General features: G+C 36.4%; 5 protein-coding genes, 1 long non-coding RNA gene and 1 other non-coding gene across 9 annotated transcripts; 3 read left to right on the forward strand and 4 right to left on the reverse strand.

The window, feature by feature from the left end:
* Positions 1 to 1,035: 1,035 nt before the first annotated feature.
* Positions 1,036 to 8,556, reverse strand: LOC656288 (cilia- and flagella-associated protein 251). Its single transcript, XM_015983065.2, has 16 exons — positions 8,323 to 8,556; positions 8,127 to 8,273; positions 7,976 to 8,079; positions 7,773 to 7,930; positions 7,351 to 7,726; positions 7,001 to 7,302; positions 6,845 to 6,953; positions 6,663 to 6,799; positions 6,466 to 6,617; positions 6,234 to 6,418; positions 5,976 to 6,099; positions 5,707 to 5,931; positions 5,569 to 5,660; positions 1,901 to 2,135; positions 1,514 to 1,852; positions 1,036 to 1,215 (listed from the first exon to the last, which is right to left on the reverse strand). The coding sequence occupies exons 1-16, from the start codon at positions 8,494 to 8,496 to the stop codon at positions 1,084 to 1,086; spliced, it is 2,991 nt and encodes a 996-aa protein (XP_015838551.1). The 5' UTR covers positions 8,497 to 8,556; the 3' UTR covers positions 1,036 to 1,083.
* Positions 3,370 to 4,223, forward strand: LOC107397613 (uncharacterized). 2 transcript variants are annotated; one of them, XR_001574690.2, is made up of 2 exons: positions 3,370 to 3,605; positions 3,657 to 4,223. It is a non-coding gene; the product is annotated as an uncharacterized LOC107397613 (long non-coding RNA). The 2 variants fall into 2 exon arrangements; XR_010333088.1 differs by having other exon boundaries at positions 3,370 to 3,559.
* Positions 8,557 to 10,311: 1,755 nt separating the features above from the next.
* Positions 10,312 to 13,424, reverse strand: LOC658393 (inhibitor of nuclear factor kappa-B kinase subunit beta). 2 transcript variants are annotated; one of them, XM_008202191.3, is made up of 8 exons: positions 13,041 to 13,424; positions 12,397 to 12,991; positions 11,636 to 12,062; positions 11,064 to 11,590; positions 10,868 to 11,011; positions 10,678 to 10,823; positions 10,530 to 10,620; positions 10,312 to 10,469 (listed from the first exon to the last, which is right to left on the reverse strand). In XM_008202191.3, the coding sequence occupies exons 1-8, from the start codon at positions 13,147 to 13,149 to the stop codon at positions 10,445 to 10,447; spliced, it is 2,064 nt and encodes a 687-aa protein (XP_008200413.1). In that variant the 5' UTR covers positions 13,150 to 13,424; the 3' UTR covers positions 10,312 to 10,444. The 2 variants fall into 2 exon arrangements, with proteins under 2 accessions (XP_008200413.1, XP_008200412.1); XM_008202190.3 differs by having other exon boundaries at positions 10,312 to 10,477; positions 13,041 to 13,422.
* A 122-nt stretch (positions 13,425 to 13,546) lies between these two features.
* grp (grapes) lies at positions 13,547 to 15,463 on the forward strand. The gene is made up of 4 exons (XM_064354659.1): positions 13,547 to 13,803; positions 13,854 to 14,596; positions 14,780 to 15,174; positions 15,222 to 15,463. Exons 1-4 carry the CDS (start codon positions 13,739 to 13,741, stop codon positions 15,399 to 15,401), a joined length of 1,383 nt encoding a protein of 460 aa, XP_064210729.1. The 5' UTR covers positions 13,547 to 13,738; the 3' UTR covers positions 15,402 to 15,463.
* Mir9b (microRNA mir-9b) lies at positions 14,588 to 14,756 on the forward strand. Its single transcript, NR_036315.2, is given in 1 exon segment — positions 14,588 to 14,756. It is a non-coding gene; the product is annotated as a microRNA mir-9b (primary transcript).
* On the reverse strand, positions 14,751 to 23,418 carry LOC658174 (uncharacterized protein). The gene is made up of 7 exons (XM_008202189.3): positions 23,082 to 23,418; positions 22,641 to 22,746; positions 19,762 to 19,910; positions 19,430 to 19,675; positions 19,188 to 19,379; positions 16,457 to 16,625; positions 14,751 to 15,506 (listed from the first exon to the last, which is right to left on the reverse strand). The coding sequence occupies exons 1-7, from the start codon at positions 23,128 to 23,130 to the stop codon at positions 15,449 to 15,451; spliced, it is 969 nt and encodes a 322-aa protein (XP_008200411.1). The 5' UTR covers positions 23,131 to 23,418; the 3' UTR covers positions 14,751 to 15,448.
* Positions 16,676 to 17,845, reverse strand: RabGGTb (Rab geranylgeranyltransferase subunit beta). The gene has a single exon (XM_964657.4). It carries the CDS (start codon positions 17,785 to 17,787, stop codon positions 16,786 to 16,788), a length of 1,002 nt encoding a protein of 333 aa, XP_969750.1. The 5' UTR covers positions 17,788 to 17,845; the 3' UTR covers positions 16,676 to 16,785.
* Positions 23,419 to 24,232: the final 814 nt, after the last annotated feature.

Below are 24,232 nucleotides of genomic sequence, written 5' to 3' on the forward strand. Positions count from 1 at the left end.
GTGCTTTGGAAAAAATGTCAACAATTTTGTTTTTAAACCAACTAGATTGAATTTGGGTGGTTTACATTTCCGCCAAGCTTACTTATTTAAAAACTAAATGACATGATAAGCTAGAATTTTATTCTTCGCAAAACAAAAGAAAGTTATAAAAATTCTACTCTCATATTTAATATAGAACTGTCAAAATTTAGTTTGTTAAACAAAATTTTTGGCGTTTTTTTTCAAAGCACTCTCTGCAAAATCGTTTTTTTTTAATTTTAATCAGCATGTAAAATTCGATTATATCATGTGATACATCGTTGTAATCAAGAACAAAAAGACTTTTCAAAAATACAAGTATTAAATATGGCGTCCATAAGAAAAACTAAAGTTGAGTGTTGTAACTCTAACACCAAGAACGCCTTGAAAAAGGCGATGACAGATTTAGATTACTTGCAAAAAAATTCCTGAAAATTGTCCTTCTTAAAAACGTCTAGTTTTTTTGGTTTTCGCTAAAAAAAATAAAAACAAAAATATTTTTTTTTATTTTCTTCAATAATTTAAAAATTAAAAATGACATCAAATTTTCTTTCAGATAATTGTTCAGCTTAAAAATGCGTAACTTTGCCCTAATTTAACCGACCTCCCTGTATATGAAGTGCAGCTGTGGAGGAATTGAATAATTAAATCTGTTTGTGATGAGATGAGCTAACGTTTGATAGTTAAAGGTTTAAATAAAAAAATCCCACAAAAAGTCAAGTTGTTAAGAACCTATTAGCAATATTAACATATGAGTATTTAGTCCACTGCGTTTAGCGATTCTTAAAAAATGGACGGGAAATAACAGACATGCTGAACCTACTAACACACCTGGTTTTTCTCACAAATAGAAATCGGAAGAGAACAAAGAAAAACGTATTTGAACACGTAAATTTTTATTTAAAAAGAAATAAAAAACAATGCGTGAACCGCAGAAACAGAGAAAGCTCTCGATCATCATCATTATGTTACAAAAATACAAAAAATGATTTCCGGGTTTACAAAAAATGCTAACTCTGAAAATACAAGCACGTAAATTTTTATTTAAATGTTTTTAATAACAATTCATGAGCGATAGAAGAAGTCGTAGTAGCCTCCTCGGTCATCATCGTCATTATCGTCATCTTTTTCAAGTCGTTCAATCTGGTCCATGTCGATGCCCAAAATATCTTCAGTCAAGTAGTCAAAGTCGATGGTCTACAAAATTATTTTAAAATTCCATAAAGTTCTAATTTTTAGTTTGCGTGATAGGTGCTAATTTTTTCTAAGTACAATATTTTCGACTGAAATAACTGGCAAGAGTTTTGCAAACGACGGAATATTTCCTGCGCTTTCACCGCCGGTTGTGTTAGAAAAATCAAACTACGATAAGACTATTTGCCCGGCAATAAAAAACAATTATGACTAAATGCCATTTGTTACATGTACCCAATTAGAAAGCGTATGTAATAATTCCACTAGAATTTTTGCGACTCGTTTAATCGCAAATACTTACATCGGGCATAAAGCTAAAGTCCCTCTCACCGAACTGATCAGGCGTTTCAGTCTCGTGTAAAAGAGTAATCAAGCATCTAAAAATCTGCTCGTTGCTGACTTGCTCCCCTGTCGTTGTTATAGCTTCAATAAAGTCCTCCCTCGACATGTCTGAGGCCCCATATTCGTCCGAAAACGTCGTGATCGTCTCAAAAGACTCCTCAAGACTCTCGATTGTGTAACCGTAAGCGGGTTTATGATTAATAAAAAGTTTGACAAACTCGCAAAACGTGACTTTGTCCTTCAGCATGCCGTTCTCGTCGTATTCTTTGTAACGCATGTCGGTTAGGAGATTTTCAATCTGATAACAACAATATGCAATTTGGGGCAAAACGAGGGCTGTTTGTACCTCATATTCCGAGGGGTAGTACCCACAAGCCCGCATCAAGTCGGGTAATTCCCCCAGGTTTATGCAGTTGCTGACCACCCGGGGCGCACAAATTTGCTCTCCCTGCTGCAGGATTTGCATGTAGTAGAACAAATCGCGCATTTCCTGGTACAGGAAACCGGCCCTTCCGCCCTCGATGAGGCAATAGTACGGCTGTAGCTCCACGCCCCCCAAAATGTGCATCGTTTCAACACTCCTGTGATTAATTAATTATTTTTTCCGAGTTTCAAATACGTATTTAGGCGCTCGAAAAAGTCAAAAATTACACAATTTTTAATCTAATTCAATAATTTTTCGGTAAAAATGTGCAAGATTGCTTGTAAAAAGCATAACAAATAACGATTTCGACTCAATTTGGTGATTTTTTGCGCCCCAAAATGGCAAAAATAACATTTTCTATACAATTTGTTGATTTTTTGGATAAATTAAATGAAATTTTGCTGAATAGTTAAATAATTGCGTTTTTGAATGAAAAATATGCTAATAAAGGCTGAATCTACTAAAGGTATTTTAAAATCATTAATGGTCACACAGACTTTGCTATTCACTAATAAAATAATACCTACCTAATTTTTTTTTCAGGATTTTTCTTTATAATAATTATTAATTAATACTTTGCCAGTTATCACTTGTTATGTCTACTAAAACACAAGATGCTTATATGTTGTTTTATGCAAATAAATGCATAAAAATTTTGCTGGCCTCAGAGAATAAAAACAAGCGGCAATTTTAAACGTTTTGTAATAATTGCAATAAATTTATCTGTTCTGGATTAATTTTATTAAGGTAAACAAGAAAATATCAGTCTATAGACATCCTATTGTAAAATTTCGACAATCACCATAAAACTACTATTTGAGTTATAAAAACGTCGTCTAATCTAATTATTATTATGAAATAAAAAAAAAATATGTAAATGTTGGACTGGAAACAATTTTTTACGTATATTTTTTTAAACAAAACATCATTTTTCATTTAAACACCCTTTGCTTTAGGACAATGGTTCTCAACCTTTTTTACCTTGCAAACCCCTTCTAAAATCCAACAGAAATTGGCGAACTGTTTGAAAACAATAAAATTTGGTAGATCATTTATTTTCTTGGTTGCACATTTTGAATCAAATTTAAAAAAACTATAACATGCTTCAGCTTCAAGCCCTTTTAGTTTAAATAAATTACAGAAAAGTGATAGCCAACCTTTATAATATCTAATTATTGTAACCTTCGACGAATAACTTTTAGAAGCGTCCTTTTTTATTAAAAAAATTTTGTACGAAAAACTTATTTTTGTCCATAATATTACAATATTATGTTTGTTATTAATAAACAAAAAGCAATGGGTTTCGTTTTTATAGACACAAAGTGGTAATTTATAATAAATCGTTAACAAACAGCTGTCAAGAGTTCAGAAAAGTCTAAATTTTCATTAATCTTCAACATGGCCTCCTTGATGTATGGAGACAACTTCGTTGTTCAGGCCTGGCGCATCGTTAAGTTCGGCTGATTCTCCACTGGCGCTGCATTTAGCGGACTGACGTTTATTTGACAAATACCATCTTTGAGGTTAAAGACTAATAAATTTGAAAGATGTAAGTGTGCATTCGTGAAATACGTTGAAAATGTGAGGATAATTCTAAAGTTATGCCTTGAATGAACGTTTGGATAGTGTAACTTTTGCAGGAAATCATTTTACGATCATTAGGATTTTTTATTTTCAGCTTCAGAAGATATACAAATTATTTCAAGGTGAATTGATTGTTCATCGTTTATAAGTATTTTAAGCATAACCTACGGCACTAGTACGCAGACACAGATGCAGAGAAAACGATGTTTCAAAGAACCTTCCATTTATTATGCATACTCTATGGTTTTACCAATGGTTAAGGTTGAATGCGTTACAAATCTGTGATTTTTAAGACATGGCTTAAGTTTTCTGAAAGGTATTTGCAACCTTTTAACCAGCAGATATTTGCAATACATTGTTTAGGCAAATGAAACTATTTTGCACACACGTATTTTCAAAACCTGCTATTGTTAATTTAGTTTTAGTAAAATGTACAAAGAAAGTCGTTTTTTTCAAATGAAATGGTTTAAAAAAGCTCGATCCAGCGTTCTTCTGCTAGAGTGTCTCTGAATCGTCCGTTCCAAAGTCCCTGTCTGGACCTCTGCTCACTCTCAAGCACCGCTCGTGGATCACCAAACTCCCGAAAAAAATCTACTACTTTATAAATTTTTTTGAGTTTTTGTATTTAGAAATTATCAATTACATTGTGGGCTCTTTTTCACCTTCTCTTATGCTGATTGTACTTGTTAAATTCAATTTTTTTTCGGATTTAACCTCACAAATGCTATTTGTCACATAAACGTCAGTGCGCTAAATAGGGCGCCATCTACGGTTTCGAAAAAACCGCTGAAGCTTATCGATGCGCCAGGCCTGAACAACGAAGTTGTCTCCATACATCAAGGAGGCCATGATCTTCAACATGAAAACATAACTAGTTTTTGAAAGGAATTTTTAGGGACAAAAATTTAAACAAACACAATTTGTGGCTCTCGGAGACTATGAGTTGCTACCAATTTTGTCAGTTAAGTTTATATAATTTTTTTTACCTTAGCAACTTAAAATTTCGCCATTTATATGCTTTTATTCTTCGACACTGTCAAAATTTACGGTTTTTCTCCTGTGTAAGGAAGTTTTGACAACTGTTTGGCATTTCTCAGTACGAAACGTCAAATTATTTTTAATAAATTTAAAGCAATTTTAAGCCTTACTGAGTCTATTTCGAAGAATAAAATGTTGTATTCAACTCGTTTTTGTGTAAATCGGTTCATTTATTTCGCCTCGTGGATGATAAACCACGAGTGAAAACGAGTGGTTTAAAAATCCACTCGTGAAATAAAGCGTCCGATTTACACTCAAACTCATTAAATAAATAACTATTTTTATTCTCTCTATACACCGGTTTGGAAACATTGCGTTAGAGCAAACTTTAGAGTATACCACTAGAAATAATAATAAACTAATATTTTTAAATGATGTTAAAATAATATTGGTGTTAATATTTTAAATTAATCAATATTTATTATAAAAATTGTTTTGTCTAAGGACGAAAAAATGACTAGTTTTATTTTGTAAAATTTAATTGCGATTAAATGTTCTATAAACCCTATTTAGCACAACGCAAAACTGGTAGAATCACATGATTTTCAATTAAAAAAATATTATCCGGGCAGATTTAGCAAAATTTCGTCAAAACATCGTAACATTTAACAAAATCTCGTTTGAGCGCACAAAAAAATAAATATAAAACACGATTTTTGCGTCACAGTTTGGCGCGATTTTTTACGTATTTTTTAATAATTTTGCCGAAATAATTACATCCCTGATTTCCAAGCAGAGAAATAGTGTTTCAGTTTTTTTATTGTATTCTAAAATGGCAAAAATAACATTTTCAATCCAATTCAACAATTCTGAGTACGCGCAATTGTGAAAAAAATCTAGTACAGTTGTAAATTCGTAAGTTATCAAGTATCAAGAGTATTTTTAAGGGGGCTACAAAATGTAAACTGCACCCGGGCCTTGCATTTTATCATAATTTAAAAAAATAATTTTGGGGGATGATTGCTTACGCCGTTTTGACCCTCCACATAAACACACTTCTGTCGTTTTTGCCAATCGTGAAGACATATTTCCCGTCTTTACACATTTGGAAGTCTAGCAACTAATTTTTAATCAATATTAATGAGAAAATTAGGCCGAATTATCACTTCGTCAGGATGCCCCAGACTTCCAACAAACTTAAACGGATTGCCATCGATCGACATTAACTGAATTCCAATTTGTTTCTTCGTCATGAAAATCAAATACTTCCGATTCGACTTTGGGAGAAATTCCATTTTGCAAACCGGACTGTCTTTGAAACAGCCATAGGCCGGTCCCAAGTACACAGCGGTGCACATCATTGTTTTGGCATTGACTGTCTTATATTTGTGCTGAAAGTGACAATTGAAGCACACGCATTTGGGCAAAACCACACCTTATCATCGGCTATCAAAAAATAGCCACATTTGCTGAACTTTTTCCGGATATAAGGAGTGAAGTAAATCGGAGTGTCCTTTTGCTCGATTCGGTCGCGGGTGGAAATGTCCAGCTCCTCTTCACTTGAAAGAGAAATTTATTTTTGGGGCGTCCAGGGGCCGCGAAAACTTAGGTCGCTTGTCTTATTTTTAATTGAATTTCAAAATAATTAAAGGACCTAAGAAAAGTCGGCCCTTGGCCTAAATAAATCAAATACTCGGCTGCAATGTTCGTGTATCTGATCAGATGCCGGTCCTTCCCTATGGTGTAAAGGCCGAACGGTTCTTCGTCCAGGAACAAAATATTGCAAACGTCTTTGTAGTGAGACCGGACTTTTCCTTTAAAAATCCAGTCTTCGCTTTCACAGTCGTAGTAAAAGCCGAAAATTGTATTATTCGAGTCCTGGAAACACTCAGTCAGTTTTTGTACACATTACTGTACCAGTTAACATAATAAGCCATTTGTAGCGAATTTTGCGAGAATGCAATTTTCATAACTTTGTCGTTACTGAATCTGAAAGGTTCCACGTAAATTTGGCCTAGAGTGGCCGGTTGTAGCAACCACAGTTCACCATTTGAGCGCCCACAAGCCAAGTGCAAACCTACCAAAGGAAAATTGAACAAAAGTTCGCAAAAAATAAACTGACTTTGCGGCGAATATTTGATGCTCGTTATAGTGGTTTCGGGTTCGGTCTCTGGCAGGTTTGACGAAACGACTTCTTCGTGCGTTTCGTAATTGAATATAATGAGGTGACCTTTGGTGTACGCAACTATGACAAAAGGCCTTAAAAATCGTTATCAGCGAGTGAGGTGGATAGATTTGTGCTACTTTTCGTCATGCACGTCAATTGCTGCAACGCTGCTCTCGCCAGTGGGGAACAACGAAATAAACTCCTGCCTGGAGTAATTCATCATGTGGATTTGGCCGTCCACGGTGGCTAAAAAAAATCGGGAATTTTCGCAAAAACGGGGAAAATGCCAATACAGATGAAAAAGTCTCGAGTGATAAAGGGCCGGTTGTTGAGCGTCGCGTCTTTTGGCACTTTCTGTTTCATCAAAATTTCGTATTCGTGCGAGCGGTCTTGGATGCAATCGGGGATTCCCTCGAAACTTCTCTCTTCCAAATCGCGGATTTGGGACTCGTCAAAAATGTATTTTCGGCGCGGGTTTTGCACGAAACTCATCGATCGGATCGACTTTTCAATACTGCGGGAGTACCAATAGAGGAGTTTGATCCGTTTGTCGAAAAACATGATTGTTCCGTTTGAATCTCCCGTCACTATCATTCTAAAAAAAATGAATGAAACCTCAAACTGTAACACAAATTTCCAATACTCATCGACCGAAGTCAGACAGTTCAAGGCGCTTTTCTCAATCTTGATAGTCTTGACGAAAATTTTGTCGTTGTCAAGATCCTCCTGTCCGGCGTAGTTTTTGGCAAAAATCGTGTTCCCAAAAACCAGGATGCAGCCTTTGGAGGTGCTCACGAAACATTCGTGGCAACAATTAACGTAGGTTGCATCGGTATAATACCCTATTCTGGTGCTAAGGGGGCTTTTGGGGCTCACGTTTTTGACCAACTTGTCCTGTTCGAAGTCCCACTGGAAGAAAATTACGCCCTTTTCAAAGACAATCATGAAGTGCTCTTCCAGGTCTGGATGGAACTCGATGGCTTTGGCTGCGCCTAAACTGCGGTCGTCTGTGTACGTTTCTGTACAATTTCATTGATTAGAGTGAAAGTTTCGGATTCGTTGTACCATCCGGTTTATCTCTGCCGTAGGTCCACAGCCAAAAATTAATCGTGTTTTCGTGTTCGTTGGTGATTGTTATTAACAATCGGGCGCTTGGACTTAGCCCGATGAGGATCAAGTCGTGGCCTTCGGCCGGATGGTTGAAAATCGTCCAAACGACCGAGCTGAAATTTTATTCGTGACCAATTACCAAATTATTGTTTTCGCACCGATTTAGAGTGTCCCACACCATGATAATGTTGTCTTTTCCGTTGTCAGCGGTGGCCAGCCAGCGACAACTGCGGTCCACTGAAACGCTCACGATTTTGCTTTGCTACGAAACTGTGATAATTTTTGCTAATTTTGGACTAAAAAACTGACGTGTCCTCTGAGATGGACCATCGTTTTTGTGCAATAATTGTACACAATTCCGACATTCGTCGCTGAGTAAAATATTTCGCGGCGGTCGCCCGCAGTCAAGCTAAGGACTGGGATGCTGATGTCGAAGCCGAAGACCCATTCCATGTCCTGGTAAATTGGTTTAGTTCAACGGTTCAATTCCTGGCAAGTTACCCACGAAAGGGTTTAGTAAGGGGTTGTACTTGCAGTCTTTGAGCACGCTTTCAGGGCCTAGATCGCTCGAGTCGTTGACCAGGTCGTTCAAGAGGGGCAAATCCACATTCTCCTTGTGATACCACTGGTCTTCAACGACTTGTGACCGAAAGTCGTTGCTTTCGGAGTAGTTTAACATCGTTGAAAAATTGTGTTTTTGAAAAATGACAGTTTTGGAAACAAACTAGATTGTATTCTGTTTGTAATTCTGCTTAAAAAATTCGTTTTTTATTTCATAAAAATGGGTATGGACGTCATTTCATTGACTTTCCTAGTTTGCAGATAAATCAGTCTGGGAACATTAGAAGTACCTCGGTACAATATATAAAGAATTTTTTATTCGCATCAGGAGAGGAGATTTTAACATTTCGTTTATTATCCTTTGAAATAATTGAGGATTTTTTGGAACAATTTTGGGATAAATTGCAAATTCAGGGAACGTGTCGACACTTTCAGAGAAGGCCAAAAAAATAAATATGTTGTTTGCAAATTTATTTAATTATCATTTTGCCGTACAAGAAACTTAAACACAGCAAAAGACGGATTCTTATTTCATCTTGTTTATTTTGATAATTTTTGCGAAATATTACGTTTCTTTTTTAAAAACGTTCTAATTTCTAATAAACCGTAAAAAATGAAAAATGTGATTTTTAAGTTTTGACGAAATTGGTTTGGTTTATTTAGATAAGTTTTGTTCAAAAACCAACGAGATTTTATTCTTGTAATTTTGAGGCGTGTTTTGACAAGATCTTGAAAAATAAATGAATTTCAGGTTCAAAAATGAACACAATTGGCTTTTTATCTCCAATGCGTGTTTATAAAGGAAAAAAACAAATCGCTTGTTTTCCGTTTTATTTAGACAAACAATTAATGCAAATTAATCCAAAATACTTTTATTGCATGAAATAGATATCAACAGTCTAGTCCTCGAAACCATCTTGAAATCAACTTGCGATGATCGACCAATACATTCGCTTTGAAATTTTTTGTCTATGCATTATCTTTACCTTTTTATTGGTTGAACGCATTGAGAGGGCATGACTCAGATTGGCTTTCAGACTGGCTCCACCCAATTAAATTCATGTAATTTAAACGAAACAAAAATATTTGGCAAATTATCTTTATTGAATTGTCTTAAATGCCTTCTTAACACGAGATTATTTTCACCGATTTCAATCGTTTTTTTTTATAATATTATAAAAGAAATTTATTGCAATTCATTCTGAAAATAATTAGCTTTTTGTCTCATCAACGAGCTAAAAAGTTAGAAAAATATATTATTTTTGGTCTAATTTCTCTTTTCGCTTTAACAAATAAAATAATAATAATAATAATAATAATAATAATAATAATAATAAAAATTTTTGAGATTTTTTGCCTTACTCATTCTTGATAATTTTGACGAAATTTTTTATATCAAAGAAAAATCAAGAGGAATTAAAAATTGTTTTTTTTAATCAAAAGATCACATGAGGTGTAAACACATATCTCAATCCACTTTTAAAAATAAAAACTGATGTGTTCCAGAATTGTTGTTCAAAATTAACAATTTACAAAATTTTTTTTTTACTTAAAAAACTTTATTTCCAAAGCAGCTAATGGCCATACTGGAAAATTGCAATATAGGGATATTTTGTTATACTGTGGTATATTCTTATAAATTTGGTATTACATTAAACATTATTATTCTTTTGTTTTAATTATTACTGTTCCCGAGAAAATTTCATCTGGTATCTAGATCAGAACCGCGCAGTTTTAAAAACCTCTGCGAACATAGTATTATTTAAAAATACTATGTAGTACTCGTAATATGCAACCAACATTACTATTTTTCAACTATACGATTTCAAAATGAGTATTCAGTAATGAAATGACTGTCATGAATACGGAAACGTAGTTCTTTTTGGATTATTCCGTTCGCTCATCAAAGGTTAAAAAAAGTAAAAAAAAACCATTTTACCAATGTGTAGATTTTTATTTTGGTAATAACAGTACATAAAGCATTTAATAAAAAATAGACAATACAAATGGTAAAGATTTAACACTATATAAACAATTGCTCAACCTCATCACGAAATAATTTTTGTTCAACAGACATTTGTCCCAACATCTCTTCAAAGCTGAAATCAGCGAAAAAAATTTTCTTACAAAATGACATACGGGACAACTTACTGGCAACGTAATTCCTGGTTTTCGTTTATAAGAGTATCAGCGTCCCAATGAACTATACAATTTGAATAACCGTCACTCACATGTTTTTTTTCTGAAAAAAATAATTAAAGAGCATCCAATAAATTGTAGGCAACCAATTAAAACGCACTTCTCGGCTTGAGTGAAGAAATCAAAGTCTGGTGCTGTTTTTTCTGATTGTCGTCTATTGCTTTATGTAAATCTTTCAATTGTTTGTGAAACTTATCCATCCACAACTGCAACGTTTCGACGTCTTTGATGGCAACCAGCATGGCCCTAAATTTTCGATTATTTCACCAGAATTTCCATTATTTACTCACTTTGAATAACTCTGGAAATTGTTGTTATTCAACAACTTATCCTTCTCTTTAAGGGCACTTGAGACAATTTTGACCATGTCTCTGGGGGTCACAACCTGGTCATTACTACCGCCTTTAACAATCAAGTCTGTAGCGCTAGCAATTCTACAATTTTCCAAAATTATAAAGCTTAAAAATATCAAAGTAAAACACTCACTCATTGCTTAAATCACAACCTTTAAGTACCGGAGTAACATTTGCAAGCACTTTGTTCAACAAGACTTGCCTCTTGCACAAAATATCAACTTTTTTAATCAAATTGTTGTGGTTGTGGATACTTCTCTCCAGATCTGCCATCAGTTGCAAAAACTGCAGTAGCAGTTGTCTGAACACTTCGGCACACTCCATATCCAACTTTTTGTCACTATTATTAATATTGTAGTAGCAATCAACTCGTACAAGAAGATTCGTTAAAGTTTTGTTGATTTGAAACATACTGTCTTTCAGTTTAACATTAACGAAATTTACAAATTGGACACACAACTTGAACGCTGTGACGAGCGAAGCCAACATTTTGCTTTCCTGAGTCAGAAAAAACAAAGCTTTGGTGTAAATGAGCCGCAAGTCGCGCCACTTGTACGCCGTTATGCAATTCTCGAAGAGAATGGAGACGCATTTCGGTAACTTGAAGGTTTCCCTGTTGATGAAAGCGCCTTTCTTGAACACAAACAGCTCCAGATCGTCCTAAAAATACCGCTAGAGGGCGCCACTTGTGGTGACCAGCCTCACCTTTGCGAGAATATCCACGACGTACTTGTCGTCTTTAATGTCAAAAAAACCTAAGCTACTCAGTAGAATTTGATCACTCTTTTGCACTTTTGTATCACGCGCTATCCAATCTTTCAGGGTGCTTATTAAAATACTTTCGTTGATTTCGTAAGAATAGAACTCTAACGTGTGGACCGAGAATACGGTGACGATTTTCTTATCTAAAATATTGAGCAAACAGTCGAAGACGTTGGAGTTGTCAGGGAAATTGGCCCGACGTTGCGTTGGGTCGAACTGTAGGACGTGTCTGAGCCAACTTTCGATGTTTTGTTTAAGGCACGTGGAAATGTGGTTTTCTTTCAACAATTCGGACGAATACATAACGCTGCCTGAATGTAACTGGTAGATGCAAATGTGTTCCGGTTTTTTTCGTTCAATAAATGAGAATCTGGAGACGAAATTCGCTGATCAGAGTGGGCCGTGATTTTGAAATTAAGATGGCGAACAATCAGTGTTGTCACCTTAGTTTCAGAATCAGCGTCAATACGTTAGGATACGAAACGACGTACAAATAAAACGTTTCCGTCCTCGATAGTTGCGCTAAAGTCGCTGGAGAACGCAGTTCCATTACCGTTTAAGTTTTCGGAGCAATGAATTTGGAAAATTGGTTGTATTTTTATAACAGCAAAGTAATTTTTTTCTTATGTTTCTTATGAAAATGTTAGGGCTCAGTTTTTGTATCTCGTTTCGTCTCCTAAGTTATAGTCCTCCGTAGTTAATACCTTTCCATTGGCGTATATAGGGGCAAAAAGGGTAAAACCCCGCAAATGACTTCAAAGGCAACGACCCCCAACGACCAATAATCAACACTGAAGTCATAATTTTCCGTTTTCATGATTTCAGGCGCGAGATAATGCAACGTGCCCACGAAACTGACAACAGAATCGCTCAATTCCTTGGCATACCCCAAATCAATCAACTTGTAAATAACGTCTCCAGGTCTAGTGTTACAGTGTTGCAAAACAATATTTTCCGGTTTGATATCTCTGTGCGTAATATTCTGTTTATGTAAGTAAGAAACGGCTTGAGTAACATCAGCTAAGACAGTCCTGACGTCACTTTCCCCCAACCCTGATGAGTTTTTCGCTTGATTAAGTACATGTCTCAGGTTTCCCTTCCTACAATACTCCATGGACAACAGCGGCAGTCTTGTCGGGTTATACTTGAGCAAAACAGCCTCCAAATGTGGGGGCAACAGCTTAAACGAAACAATATTTGGACAGTTTAGAGTTTTCATAATTTGCACTTCGTTCTCCCATCGCTGCTTCTGCCGGTCACTGAGGTGACCGCTAGTCCGGAATTTGCACTTTTTTATAGCTGCAACAAGTGACTCAAAGCGGGGCATGCGTTAGTTACGTAACAATACCGATGTAATCGCCCGAACCGGCGTGCTGCCACAGGGCGACCACCCCAAAGGCCCCGGAACCGAGGATCGAGATGCGCTTCCAGCCCTCGATCTCGAGGGGCTCCTCCATCCTGACCTAACCTCAAACGAATTTATAGCAAAACTCACCCAAACTCACGGTTTTAATCGGGTGAGTTGGAATAAAGCTCGCTGCAATTACTACACTAACCTAACGGGCACATAACTAGACGGAGGTTTACGCGAGATTTTGCTACATTTTTCCGGGAAATCGTAACCATTTTGGTCGCAAAACGTGAGTAAGTGACTGTTTGCATGGAAATCGCGCAAAATATGAGCGATGGAAGTACGTGACCGTGTGGCCATTTATCTGGGCTCTTCCAGGAATTGTTTAAGTTATTTTTGGGCCGAAAATGACGTAATTAATTCGAAATTGGCGCCCGTGCGCGATCGCGCCCTGTGGTTAGACGCGCGGTGGCGCTAGTGTCACACCCGCGAAATCGATTACAGTTGACATGTCCGATCTTGAGGTGTCAATAAATTCCATGACACGATCAAGTTGTCTCGATGTCTTTTGTTTTTTGTGAGGTACAGCCCGAAGTCGCCATTGTTTGGCTTTCTGAACAACTCAATTAACACTATCTTTACTGGTTTTGTTTGTTCAAGTCGTTTGTTAATAATTAATTAGTGTTTGGAAGAAAATGATCGAGTTTACGGAGGACTGGCTCATGCACAAGAGCATCCTGGGCGAGGGGGCTTACGGAGAGTGAGTCAGATGTGTGCTAGGTGTTCACGTCTTATCGGTTTCTTTGTTAGAGTCAAGCTGATTGTTAACAAACACACCAACGAGAAAGTCGCTTGCAAGATAATCAACTACGGGAAGAAGGACGATGTGCAGGTTAACATCAACAAAGAAGTGATCATACACAAGATGCTGAACCACGAGAACATAATCAAGTATTTTGGGCGACGGAGGGAGCCTCTGAGGGAGTACATCTACCTGGAGTACGCCTCCAGAGGCGAGCTCTTCCAGATGATTGAGCCTGACGTAGGCATGCCGTCCTCCCTGGCCCAACTTTACATGAAGCAGCTATTGAACGGGTTACACTACTTGCACAACTTAGGGATCGTGCACCGCGACATCAAACCCGAAAATCTCCTAATAAACGACGACGGGGTGTTGAAAATCAGTGATTTTGGAATGGCAACTTTGTTCAGGTGTAAGGGCAAAGAGCGGCTTTTGGACCGCCGCTGTGGCACGAAGCCTTACTGCGCCCCTGAAATACTACTAAGGCCCTATCGGGCCCAACCTGCCGACATTTGGAGCTGTGGCATCGTTTTAATAGCAATGTTGACCGGAGAATTGCCTTGGAGCGACACATTTAGCGAAGAATTCGTCAATTATAAGAACGATAATTACATCACAGTCACACCTTGGAGCAAACTGGGCAATGCCACGCTCAGTCTGATCCGAAAAATCCTGGCAATTGAGCCAAACAAGCGACTGACGATTCAGGAAATCCTGAAGCACCCCTGGATGAAGTACAACTTTGACGACCGTAAGTTTCTTTGTTTTTGGTTCCTACAGGTGGGGGCCGATTTTGTTACTTTGGTAATTTAGCGTTTGTGATTTTATTTGAGTCATAAAGCTAGATTACCAAAGCAATGCGGTTGGCATTGCGTCGTGGAGATTGGAGTTGGAATAAGAAGACGTTCATTGTTTGATGGTTTTATTTGTTTAGAAAAAACCGATGTCGTGGACGATTCCAATTTGAATCCCGTTAAGCGTTTCAATTCGATGATGGAGACTGAAACTCGCGTGCATCGCACCAATCCGATTGTGATATTGTCTCAGCCGACTCCAGCCGTGCGTCCGCCGTCTATAGACCAGCTGGTGACTGATCTCAGGACAAACCGCGAACTTGTGTGCTTCTCGCAGCCCACTCATAACGACGATATGCTTCTGAGCTCCCAAATTCAATTCAATGAGACTCCACTCACCAAAGATAACTTTAATAATCTAGTTAAGAGAATGACGAGATTTTATGTTACCACTAATTACGAGAAAACTTTGGAAGTTTTGTGCTCTGTTCTAGATACTTTTCATTATAATTGGCAGATTGATGGCAACGGAGCTGTAAGTTTGGCAGTTTCGTTTGGGGCTTTAATAAGTCGGGGTTTCAGGTCACGATTTCAACTGTTGATATTATGAAAAATCAACTCATGTTTAAGACGAACGTCATCGAAATACAGGGGAAAATTCTAGTGGATTTCCGCCTATCAAAGGGCTGTGGTATCGAATTTAAAAAGAAGTTCAAAAAACTGAAAGAGTGCCTTGACGATATTGTTGAAAAAAATGAATAATTCTAGTTCCTTGTTTTTGTATTTTTATATTAAATGATTAAAAAATATTATTCGAACGGACAGTCGGAATTTGAGTGAGTATCCACGCAAAACATTCCTTTGATCCTGCAAAAAATATCGTACAGTGCTTTCATTTCAAGACTAGCCAGTCTCAATAATTTTTGGTATTGAGTAAATATTTTTTTGTGTCCATAACTTTTATGTCATACTTATTTCCCTTACTTCACAGTTTTTTTTTGCTTTGCTATAAGGTCTAGGGACGTTTATTATATGGTGTCCCATCGTCAAGATACGATGATTTTTTACGAGAAATGACATTTGGAAATTTTAGTGCACTAGTTTAATCTGTTATTATTCCATCAGCGAAAAAAAGGAAATTTTATTTGTTTATTTTTTGAGTTATTCATTGTAAGCAATTTCCTATATTTACAATCTATACAGCACGAGTGGAGGGAGTGCTGAAAACAAATACTACTCTTGTGGGAAATTATATTTTCCTCAACACGTCGATTTTAGGATTGATTAGTTCAAAACGAAAATTAATTACACCTTACGCTGCATCACCTACTTTTTGAACCATTTTGACGGGGTGGGAAAACGTTATCTTTCCGTAAAAGCAAAAAGTTACCAGAACACCTTAAACGACATGTTTTTTCGATACATTCAGATGTTTCTTAAAATAAAACATCCCTAGCTTATGTACGCATCGACAAAGCTTATTTTACTACGGATAAATAGTTTTTTCCACGTTTAAAAAAGTAGTTTAAACGAGTTTACACTACCTTGGAATCATCATATTTCATTTTTTTTATTAAATTTGTATAAAATTGGGGGCTACTGGGATCAAAACTCAAAAATCAACCTTGATTTGAAAACAAAGCGCCAACTATTCAAAAATGTTTCAAAAAATTAAGGGGATTTAAAAATTTACTAAATAAATAACTAAACTAATTGAGCTGTTTTTGTTTGAAGTAATATTTACTCAATATCAAAAGTTATTGAGACTCTAGTTTTAATTTGAAAGCAGTGATAATGAGTAAGACTTGAATACCCACCCAAACGGTGTGTCTTCTCCCATGGGGACCGGCTTCCCGGGCAAGTACCCCCAATTTGAGGACTTCTTGGGGCAGGTGGTGACACACGGCCGCCCTAAATGCGCGTTCGTTTTCCGTATAGTTGTGGAGAAAAAGCAGGCACTTTGAAAATGGCTACACCGGGCTCGACCTAAATCATCAAAATCAATTATGCGGACCGCAGTCCAAACAAAACACAAATCACTTAGAAATCGGCTTTATTATCATTATAAAATTAAACCAATATACATTAAAATCACGTGCGGGCTAAAACTTATCAAAATTAGCATATAAGGTTGGATCTATCAATTTTAATCACGTAATATTTGAGGCGATAGTTGCATGCTATCAATAACGTGTTGCGGCATACAGTAAGTGGGATTGACGTTTTTGATTTCGGCTTGGCCGAGCAGCGATAGGGCCGCAAGGCCGAAAACAGTGTGATAAGGGTCAGGCACGTCGCCAGGCCGGTCTGCGAAGCCCCCAGTTTCGGTGTCTTGACACGCCAGAATGAATTTTTTTAATTTCTCGCCACTTATCCAATGAAGTCGCCCCAAAATAGTCAAGGAGGACAAAACCCACCACGAGTAGCAAACGTCGGGGAGCTTCTCCGGCCGGCCGTTGAGGCCCCCCGACGGTAGCTGTCTCTCGCACAGCCACCACGCTAGAACGTCCCTCTTCACCAAGTCAAGACGGTGGGTTATTGACAAAAACCCCAGACAACAGTAAATCAACCCCGCGTGGCTCTCCGACAGCGGCCGCGAGCCGAACCCTCCGTCGAAATTCATACAAGACTCGACAAATTTCACGGCGTTGTCGACGTCAACAGCGTCCAGTCTCTTGAGCAGAGACAAGGTGGCCACCGCACAAAACGAAAACCTCGTATCAACTTCGCCCCATTTGTCTCCCGTAAAACTTCCGTCGGGTTGTTGCAACGACTTGACGTATTTCACAACAGCCTCGACATCAATTGCGTCCAATCGGTCGTACATTGCTAAAATCTGAACGCCGCTCAAAGTGTGGAGCAAATGTGGGTCGTGCCCCAAGCACGCACTGATTCCGCCCGTTTCCGGGTCTTGGCAGTTTTTGATATAAGTGACGATCTCTTCCTGAGGCGAGGAATGTGTCTGGTCGAGGAGCTCCAGCGCTGTTAAGCCCCAGTACATGCCGGAAACGCGGAGGTAGTCCGTCATACCGAACTCGAAATTGTTGTCGTCTTTGCCGTAGTCCCGCAGGAATTCGATGTGTTTGTCGAAAAGTATCGTAACTGGCGCATTTTCTTTCAAAATCACGTCTTTTATTGGTGTTGCCATTGTCAAACATAACCACAATATTTGCTGTCAAGATGACAAGTGGCGTGTTGGGGTCGGTGGCTTGGCAACACTGACAGTTTGAAAAAGTTCAAAATTTTTGCCGCCCGTTTTGAAAACCTCATTGCTAGTCAAACGGTGAAAGTAACCAGTAGTTTGATTACCAAGGTAGCATTCAATCATAAATGCGGTCAGATTAATCGATTATTGCGAAGACGAAAGTAATAATAGTACAGGTTTCACTGTTTTTCGTTTCGTTTCAAAAATTTCCATTTATGGGAATTTTTTAGTTTTTTTCTCTCAGTGGTGATAATGGAAACAACTGGCGATTACTTTAGATATAACGAAATAAATAACACGAATTCAGACGAGTTTTCTGCGTTTCTTTTTATTGATTTCGCAAATTTTATGCATCCCTATCCTCGTCCATGTTTTCCACTTTTCCAACAAAAACACCGAAACATGTTGGCTTTTTATTGTCCCTCAAAGCAAAGGTTCCAGCGTGTTTTTTCACTTGTTTAAAATTCGTTGTCAGTTAAATAATGCAAATTAATTCGTTCCAATTGTAGGTGCTGAAAAATGGCAAAATTGCGTGAAAGTGTGAAGAGCAGGAAAAATTTTCCACCAACACGCTAAAGCCACCTCTTACACAATTAATTTTCCTCGCTAATATCAACCATGCCTGTCAGATTGATATTTCATTTTTTCCTCTTCTTACAGCTTTTTTGTCATGAAAAAGTTGACAGTGTCGTCTCTTCAAACAGAGTTTTTAATTAACAAACTTTGTTTTGAAGGGTTATTTAAAACGCGAATTCCCCTCTAACTCGAGTTTGCGTTGGTATAATTGATAATTAAAATGTTAATTAATTGGGCATCGAGGAGGAGACTACGAAAAAAAACGAGTCCCTTGAAGGTTTGTTGCCTGAAATTCCTACAGCTATTACACAAGTCAAGTTAGCCTCACGTTTTGTGTATTTTAGGAGATTTTGAGATCTCATAAGCCATTTTGATGAAATTTTTACCAGATATAATATTCGCTGCAGACGATTTTTTGATTGGGTGCCGCTTTAATTTCTTATTATTACCTCATTTTAAATATAAAAATTTTGATAAAAATTTACGAAGAAATTCCCAGGACACGCTTTAGCTATTACCCGTATCTTTTTTAATTGTAGACATGCAACTATCAAAATCGATTAAAGTACAATAATTAAAATTCTCACCGATTTCACAAATCAGATTAATTATTGCCTCCGTTCGTTTATCTTTAACAACTGGGTCATTATTACTGCATTTACTGCAGCGAAGAAAGCCGACCGAAGCCATAAGTCATGTCAGCGTTTAAAAAATATCGCACAGATAATGCCCCGGACTTTGATAAATTAATTGCTCCAAATACTTACGTAAAATGTGCCCCTTGCACCCCGGCTGCATCTGCCCCCCGTTGACGCAGAAATCAATATGGCCCACTTGATTGACCTCCCCCAGGACCCCCGCATTGGTATGAATGACTTGTACTTGGTGGGCATCGTCTTTGGTGAGTCTGAAGTACTTGTCTCCGTATCGATTGATGAGCGGCCGCGCCGGATCCAGTCCTGGATAAGCCCAACTCAGCTCGCAAAAAGTAACTTTTGTGGCAACCTACCGACGATCTTGTGCTGCTTGACGTCCAGATGGTTGCTTATCATGCCGCAGATGTGCGCCCCCAGAGAGTGGCCGACGCAGGTCGTTTCGCGGGCATCGCCTCCGTTCTCCATTATGAAAGCGTACAATTTAGCCGTACACTGACTGACTAGCTTCATGTTTGATAAGGCCGATAGGTAGCAGGGAAACTTCGCGAGCGGCATCCAGTCGACCGTGAAGATGTTGTAATCGTTGCGAGACAAATACGCTGCCGAATTTTAAATTAATTAACAAAACGCCGAATTCGTGGCGTCATGCGGTTTGCGGAAGAAAGCGCTGACTTCCTCCCCTTACCGTTTCTCAGGATGGTCATGGGGGTCTTGCTCTCGGTCCCGTTGAAGCCGTGGATGATGATCGCGTTTTTCCGCGAGGGGACGAACCCGGAGTACTCCAGCGAGTGGTAGTTCCTTAAATCTATTCTCAGTCTTCTGGTGCCCGACTCGCTGGAAGAGAGTCAGGGTCAATATTCGGCGATGGCCCGCTTCGCTCAAAATTCGCAAAAGTGTGTTAGTAGTGTGAGCGAGGCTGGTTTTTTAATTTTATCCCTGACTAGAGTCGGAGTGAGGTAATGAAAAGGAAACAAGGTTGCTTTGTTTTGCAAAAATGTAAGAGTGTAACGCAAACATCTTAAAGCGTTGCAAAAGCAATTTGATCTATTAAGAGCAGAATTGCGCCTTTTTACTCCAAGCTGAGATAAACGCGAGAGATTTTAATTGAAATATGTGTAACTCGAGCTAAAATGAAAGAAAATTCAACTTGAGAAACTAGTTCAAAGTGTTTCTGGTTTGTTTCTCTTGACTTTGCTATTAAAAATTTAATTGTGTTTATTTTTGAATGTGTAATTATACATACGGTTGATTCTTTCACATTTCGTCATAAAACAGCGTGAGATTTTTTAAATTGGCCAATGTAACGGTTAATTTTTTGTGTTTTGAAGAAGTTCAATACTTATCCGGACTGAAATCCTGGAATCTTTAGCATATTTTCTTCGAATATCTCACGCATTTTATCTCCATTATAAATTTATATTGTGCATTCTGAATATCTTCACTGATGTTGGAATTTGTCTGCTTATATTATTGATAAATACATAGTTTGGAATCAAATGCAAATATTTGTATTGACTGGATTGACACTTAATTTTTTTAATCAAATACCTAGTTGAAATTAAAAATGAAGTTTAAATTAGCAAGTTGTCATTGTTTTAGTTTTCGATCTTCATATCGTAAAATGTTTTTTCATATATCGAACGGAAGAAAATAAAAATACGAAAACATTAGTAGTTGTTTAACAAGTTTGTTAACGAGGACGAGTCATACTAGTAATATTTTCACATTTTAAATATAATGTGATATATCTATCCAGACTTATTAACAGGAAACCAGCAGGAAAATATTGTATATTCTTAAAAAAAAATCGTATGAAGTTAATAAACACAAAAATTCAGCTTTTTTTTTTAAGAAATGAAACTACAATAATATCTAAAGAAAGTAAGTATTTTTATTTTATTAAAAAAAGATTCAGGATCGATTTACAGAAACCGAATTTAAATTTAAATCAGGATAAACTAATATCTATCCAGACTTATTAACAGGAAACTAGCAGGAAAATATTGTATATTCTTAAAAAAAAATTCGTATGAAATTAATAAATACAAAAATTCAGCTTGTTTTTCTAAGAAACGAAGCTACAATAATATCTAAAGAAAGTATTTTTATTTTATTAAAAAAAGATTCAGGATCGATTTACAGAAACCGAATTAAAATTTAAATCAGGATAAACTAATAAATATGCAGACTTATTAACAGGAAACTAGCAGGAAAATATTGTATATTCTTAAAAAAAATCGTTTGAAGTTAATAAACGCAAAAATTCAGCTTTTTTTCTAAGAAACGAAGCTACATTAATACCTAAAGAAAGTAAGTATTTTTATTTTATAAAAATAAGGTTCAGGTTCGATTTACAGAAACCGAGTTAAAATTTAAATCAGGATAAACTAATATCTATCCAGACTTATTAACAGGAAACTAGCAGGAAAATAATGTATATTTTTAAAAAAATTCGTATGAAGTTAATAAACGCAAAAATTCAGCTTTTTTTCTAAGAAACGAAGCTATATTAATACCTAAAGAAAGTAAGTATTTTTATTTTATAAAAATAAGGTTCAGGTTCGATTTACAGAAACCGAGTTAAAATTTAAATCAGGATAAACTAATATTTATACAGACTTATTAACAGGAAACTAGCAGGAAAATAATGTATATTCTTAAAAAAAATCGTATGAAGTTAATAAACACAAAAATTCAGCTTTTTTTCTAAGAAACGAAGCTACGATATTACCTAAAGAAAGTATTTTCATTTTATTAAAAAAAGATTTAGGATCAATTTACAGAAACCGAATTAACATTTAAAGCAGGATAAACCAATATCTGTCCTGACTTATTAACAGGAAACTAGCAGGAAAATATTGTATATTCTTAAAAAAATTTCGTTTGAAATTAAAAAATAAAAATATTCAGATTTTTTTCTAAGAAACGAAGCTACAATATTATCTAAAGAAAGTAAGTATTTTTATTTTATTAAAAAAGATTCAGGATCAATTTACAGAAACAGAAGAAGTTAAAAATATGATTAACGTTAAATGTTCCTCAGATTTAAAAATTAGCCCCCGGGTTAATGTGCTTCTAGACTGTTTACTCTTTAATTAGGAATTTTAACGTGAATTAATATTTTGGATTTTAATTTTAAATTCAGAATTTGGATCTTTTTTCAACGTCTAGTTACGTGGTAATTTCAAGACGTAGTCTTAACATTTGACTAATTTAGAAATTAAGTTTTTCAACTATTATTTTTAGTAAAACTGACAATTAACCGAAACGTAAAAGCTACATTGGAATTTTTCGTATTTTTCTAATGGGGTACTTTCAGTAAAAGCCGCAGCATTTTCTTTATTTCCCGTTAAACTTGGAAGTTGTCTTGTTTTATTTGGTAATTTCGTAGTCAAATGAATCCGTTTCAGCGTGTTCTTATTGCACCGCAATCCGATCTGATCACCGTAATTTAATAGAAACTGCAATGTGAAAACAATTTTTCGAGCATTCTTCAGGTAAACTATCAGTGGAAAGTGACTTTTTTGTCGTCTTGATATCCTTCTCACCCGCAATTTCACTTACCGGGTATATAAATAAAATTTGATATCCTTGTCCGGGCAAATATCTGTTTTTTTCATGACGCATCTCCAGTATTTGATATCGAACATGTTCCAAATACCCAAGACATCTGAAATTAGCAATGCATTAAATATTGTCTTTGAAATTGGACGCGCTTGTATGATCGCTCCCCAAAAAGAGGGAAATGTGATTAGGTTGCGAGGAAATTGTGTACAATGGGGCGAGGTCATGTTCAAATAAATTGGGGGGAAAAATCGGCCGTTGAAAGTTGCAATAACCAAGTGCATTATTAGCATTATTGGCAATTTTCGCGCCATTCGGGGCACACTGCGCAACCGATTTTTCGTTTCTGGCATCAATTAAAGCAACAGTGTTACAGTTATTTAATAAAATTTTGACAATCACTTGGGAACTGGAGCATAATACCGAGCGATTTTTTCTCACCTCGTGTCAAAAAACCGACGATTATTAGCACCAACCAGTGTAGTCTCATTTTCGGAAATAGATTTCTTCCTCACGAGAACTCATCACACCACAGCGTCTTGTCAATCCACCACAACACATACTCTTGAATTGAGCGTTTTGGAGCTGATAAGTGGAGTAAGGTCCTGTTAGATCAGATAGACCGCATCTCCTCTCATTTCCACTTCTTCATTTTCGCGCTCACACCACACTTCACGCACCAAAATTTAATTCTAAGCAGTAAAAGGGTTCGTATTTTGTATAATTTTCAAATAATTATAATGCGCGCGTTGCGTTTACTTTCACGATCGCACAATTGCTGGTCTACTTATTGAGTGTTTGCTGAATTTATTTCGTTTTTTGAATGGTTACTTTGTTATGAGATGGGGAGGAAATGGATGAAGTGTGCTCAGCGATCGGTGCGGAAAAATCAAAAACAACATTTACATATAATTACGAAAAGAATTACTTATTTTAGAAAGGTTGCTGCAGCTGACATAATACGCGAGATTTGGACTGCGATTAAATGGCAAGCGGAAGGAATGGCTGGGAGTGGACTGCTTCCTGGTGCATCTTCAAAAATTTTAATCTGTTATAAATAACCGATTTTTTGCAAAAATGTTGGGGATATTACCAAATTTTTAAGAAGAAGCATGAAAAATAATATATTGTGTGTTCTATGAAACATTTTATTTTGTCGTTTAGAGTTGTACCGGTTTTGTATAAACTATCACTTTCAAAAACATTTTATTAATCTCAAAATGCCGATGATACTTATACTTATTTCTTATTTCTTATTACTTATTTCAAGCAGATGAAATTTTGGTCATTTAAGTATTTCTATTAGTTCTATTAGATGTTAATTAAAATTGTACTTAATAACGTGTGTATTCATATTAGCAACTTAGCAAGTGGGTTTATAATTAATAAGTAGTCAATTATTTAACTATTAATTAATCTTTTTTGTACAAGTATTTTGTATCTACTCTGATTTATTTATTATATTATTATTAGATAATTTGTATTAATATATTTTTTAGCTGTTTGCTGTATTTATTAAAAATAAATGTGTTCGTAAAAAAGGTAAAATAATGTCAAAATAATTGTTTTTTTACAACTGGATTTTTTGATAA

This window comes from Tribolium castaneum, chromosome 2 (assembly GCF_031307605.1).
Source record: "Tribolium castaneum strain GA2 chromosome 2, icTriCast1.1, whole genome shotgun sequence".
NCBI classification, from domain to species: domain Eukaryota; kingdom Metazoa; phylum Arthropoda; class Insecta; order Coleoptera; family Tenebrionidae; genus Tribolium; species Tribolium castaneum.

Bases quoted from the DNA above. Each gene is read 5' to 3' on its own strand.
- LOC656288 (XM_015983065.2), bottom strand. From the start codon at position 8,496: ATGTTAAACTACTCCGAAAGCAACGACTTTCGGTCACAAGTCGTTGAA. The intron at 8,080-8,126 runs GTCAGTTTTTTA...ACAGTTTCGTAG, and splicing joins TGGTCCATCTCAGAGGACAC to CAAAGCAAAATCGTGAGCGT. The intron at 6,100-6,233 runs GTATTTGATTTA...TTCTCTTTCAAG, and splicing joins TACACGAACATTGCAGCCGA to TGAAGAGGAGCTGGACATTT.
- LOC658393 (XM_008202190.3), bottom strand. From the start codon at position 13,149: ATGGAGGAGCCCCTCGAGATCGAGGGCTGGAAGCGCATCTCGATCCTC. The intron at 12,992-13,040 runs GTATTGTTACGT...CACTTGTTGCAG, and splicing joins CGGTTCGGGCGATTACATCG to CTATAAAAAAGTGCAAATTC. The intron at 10,824-10,867 runs GTGAGTAAATAA...TCGAAAATTTAG, and splicing joins AATTTCCAGAGTTATTCAAA to GGCCATGCTGGTTGCCATCA.
- grp (XM_064354659.1), top strand. From the start codon at position 13,739: ATGATCGAGTTTACGGAGGACTGGCTCATGCACAAGAGCATCCTGGGC. The intron at 13,804-13,853 runs GTGAGTCAGATG...TTTCTTTGTTAG, and splicing joins GGCGAGGGGGCTTACGGAGA to AGTCAAGCTGATTGTTAACA. The intron at 15,175-15,221 runs GTAAGTTTGGCA...TCGGGGTTTCAG, and splicing joins AGATTGATGGCAACGGAGCT to GTCACGATTTCAACTGTTGA.
- RabGGTb (XM_964657.4), bottom strand. From the start codon at position 17,787: ATGGCAACACCAATAAAAGACGTGATTTTGAAAGAAAATGCGCCAGTT.
- LOC658174 (XM_008202189.3), bottom strand. From the start codon at position 23,130: ATGAGACTACACTGGTTGGTGCTAATAATCGTCGGTTTTTTGACACGA. The intron at 19,676-19,761 runs GTAAGGGGAGGA...AAAATTCGGCAG, and splicing joins CATGACCATCCTGAGAAACG to CGTATTTGTCTCGCAACGAT. The intron at 19,380-19,429 runs GTAGGTTGCCAC...GGGCTTATCCAG, and splicing joins CAAGCAGCACAAGATCGTCG to GACTGGATCCGGCGCGGCCG.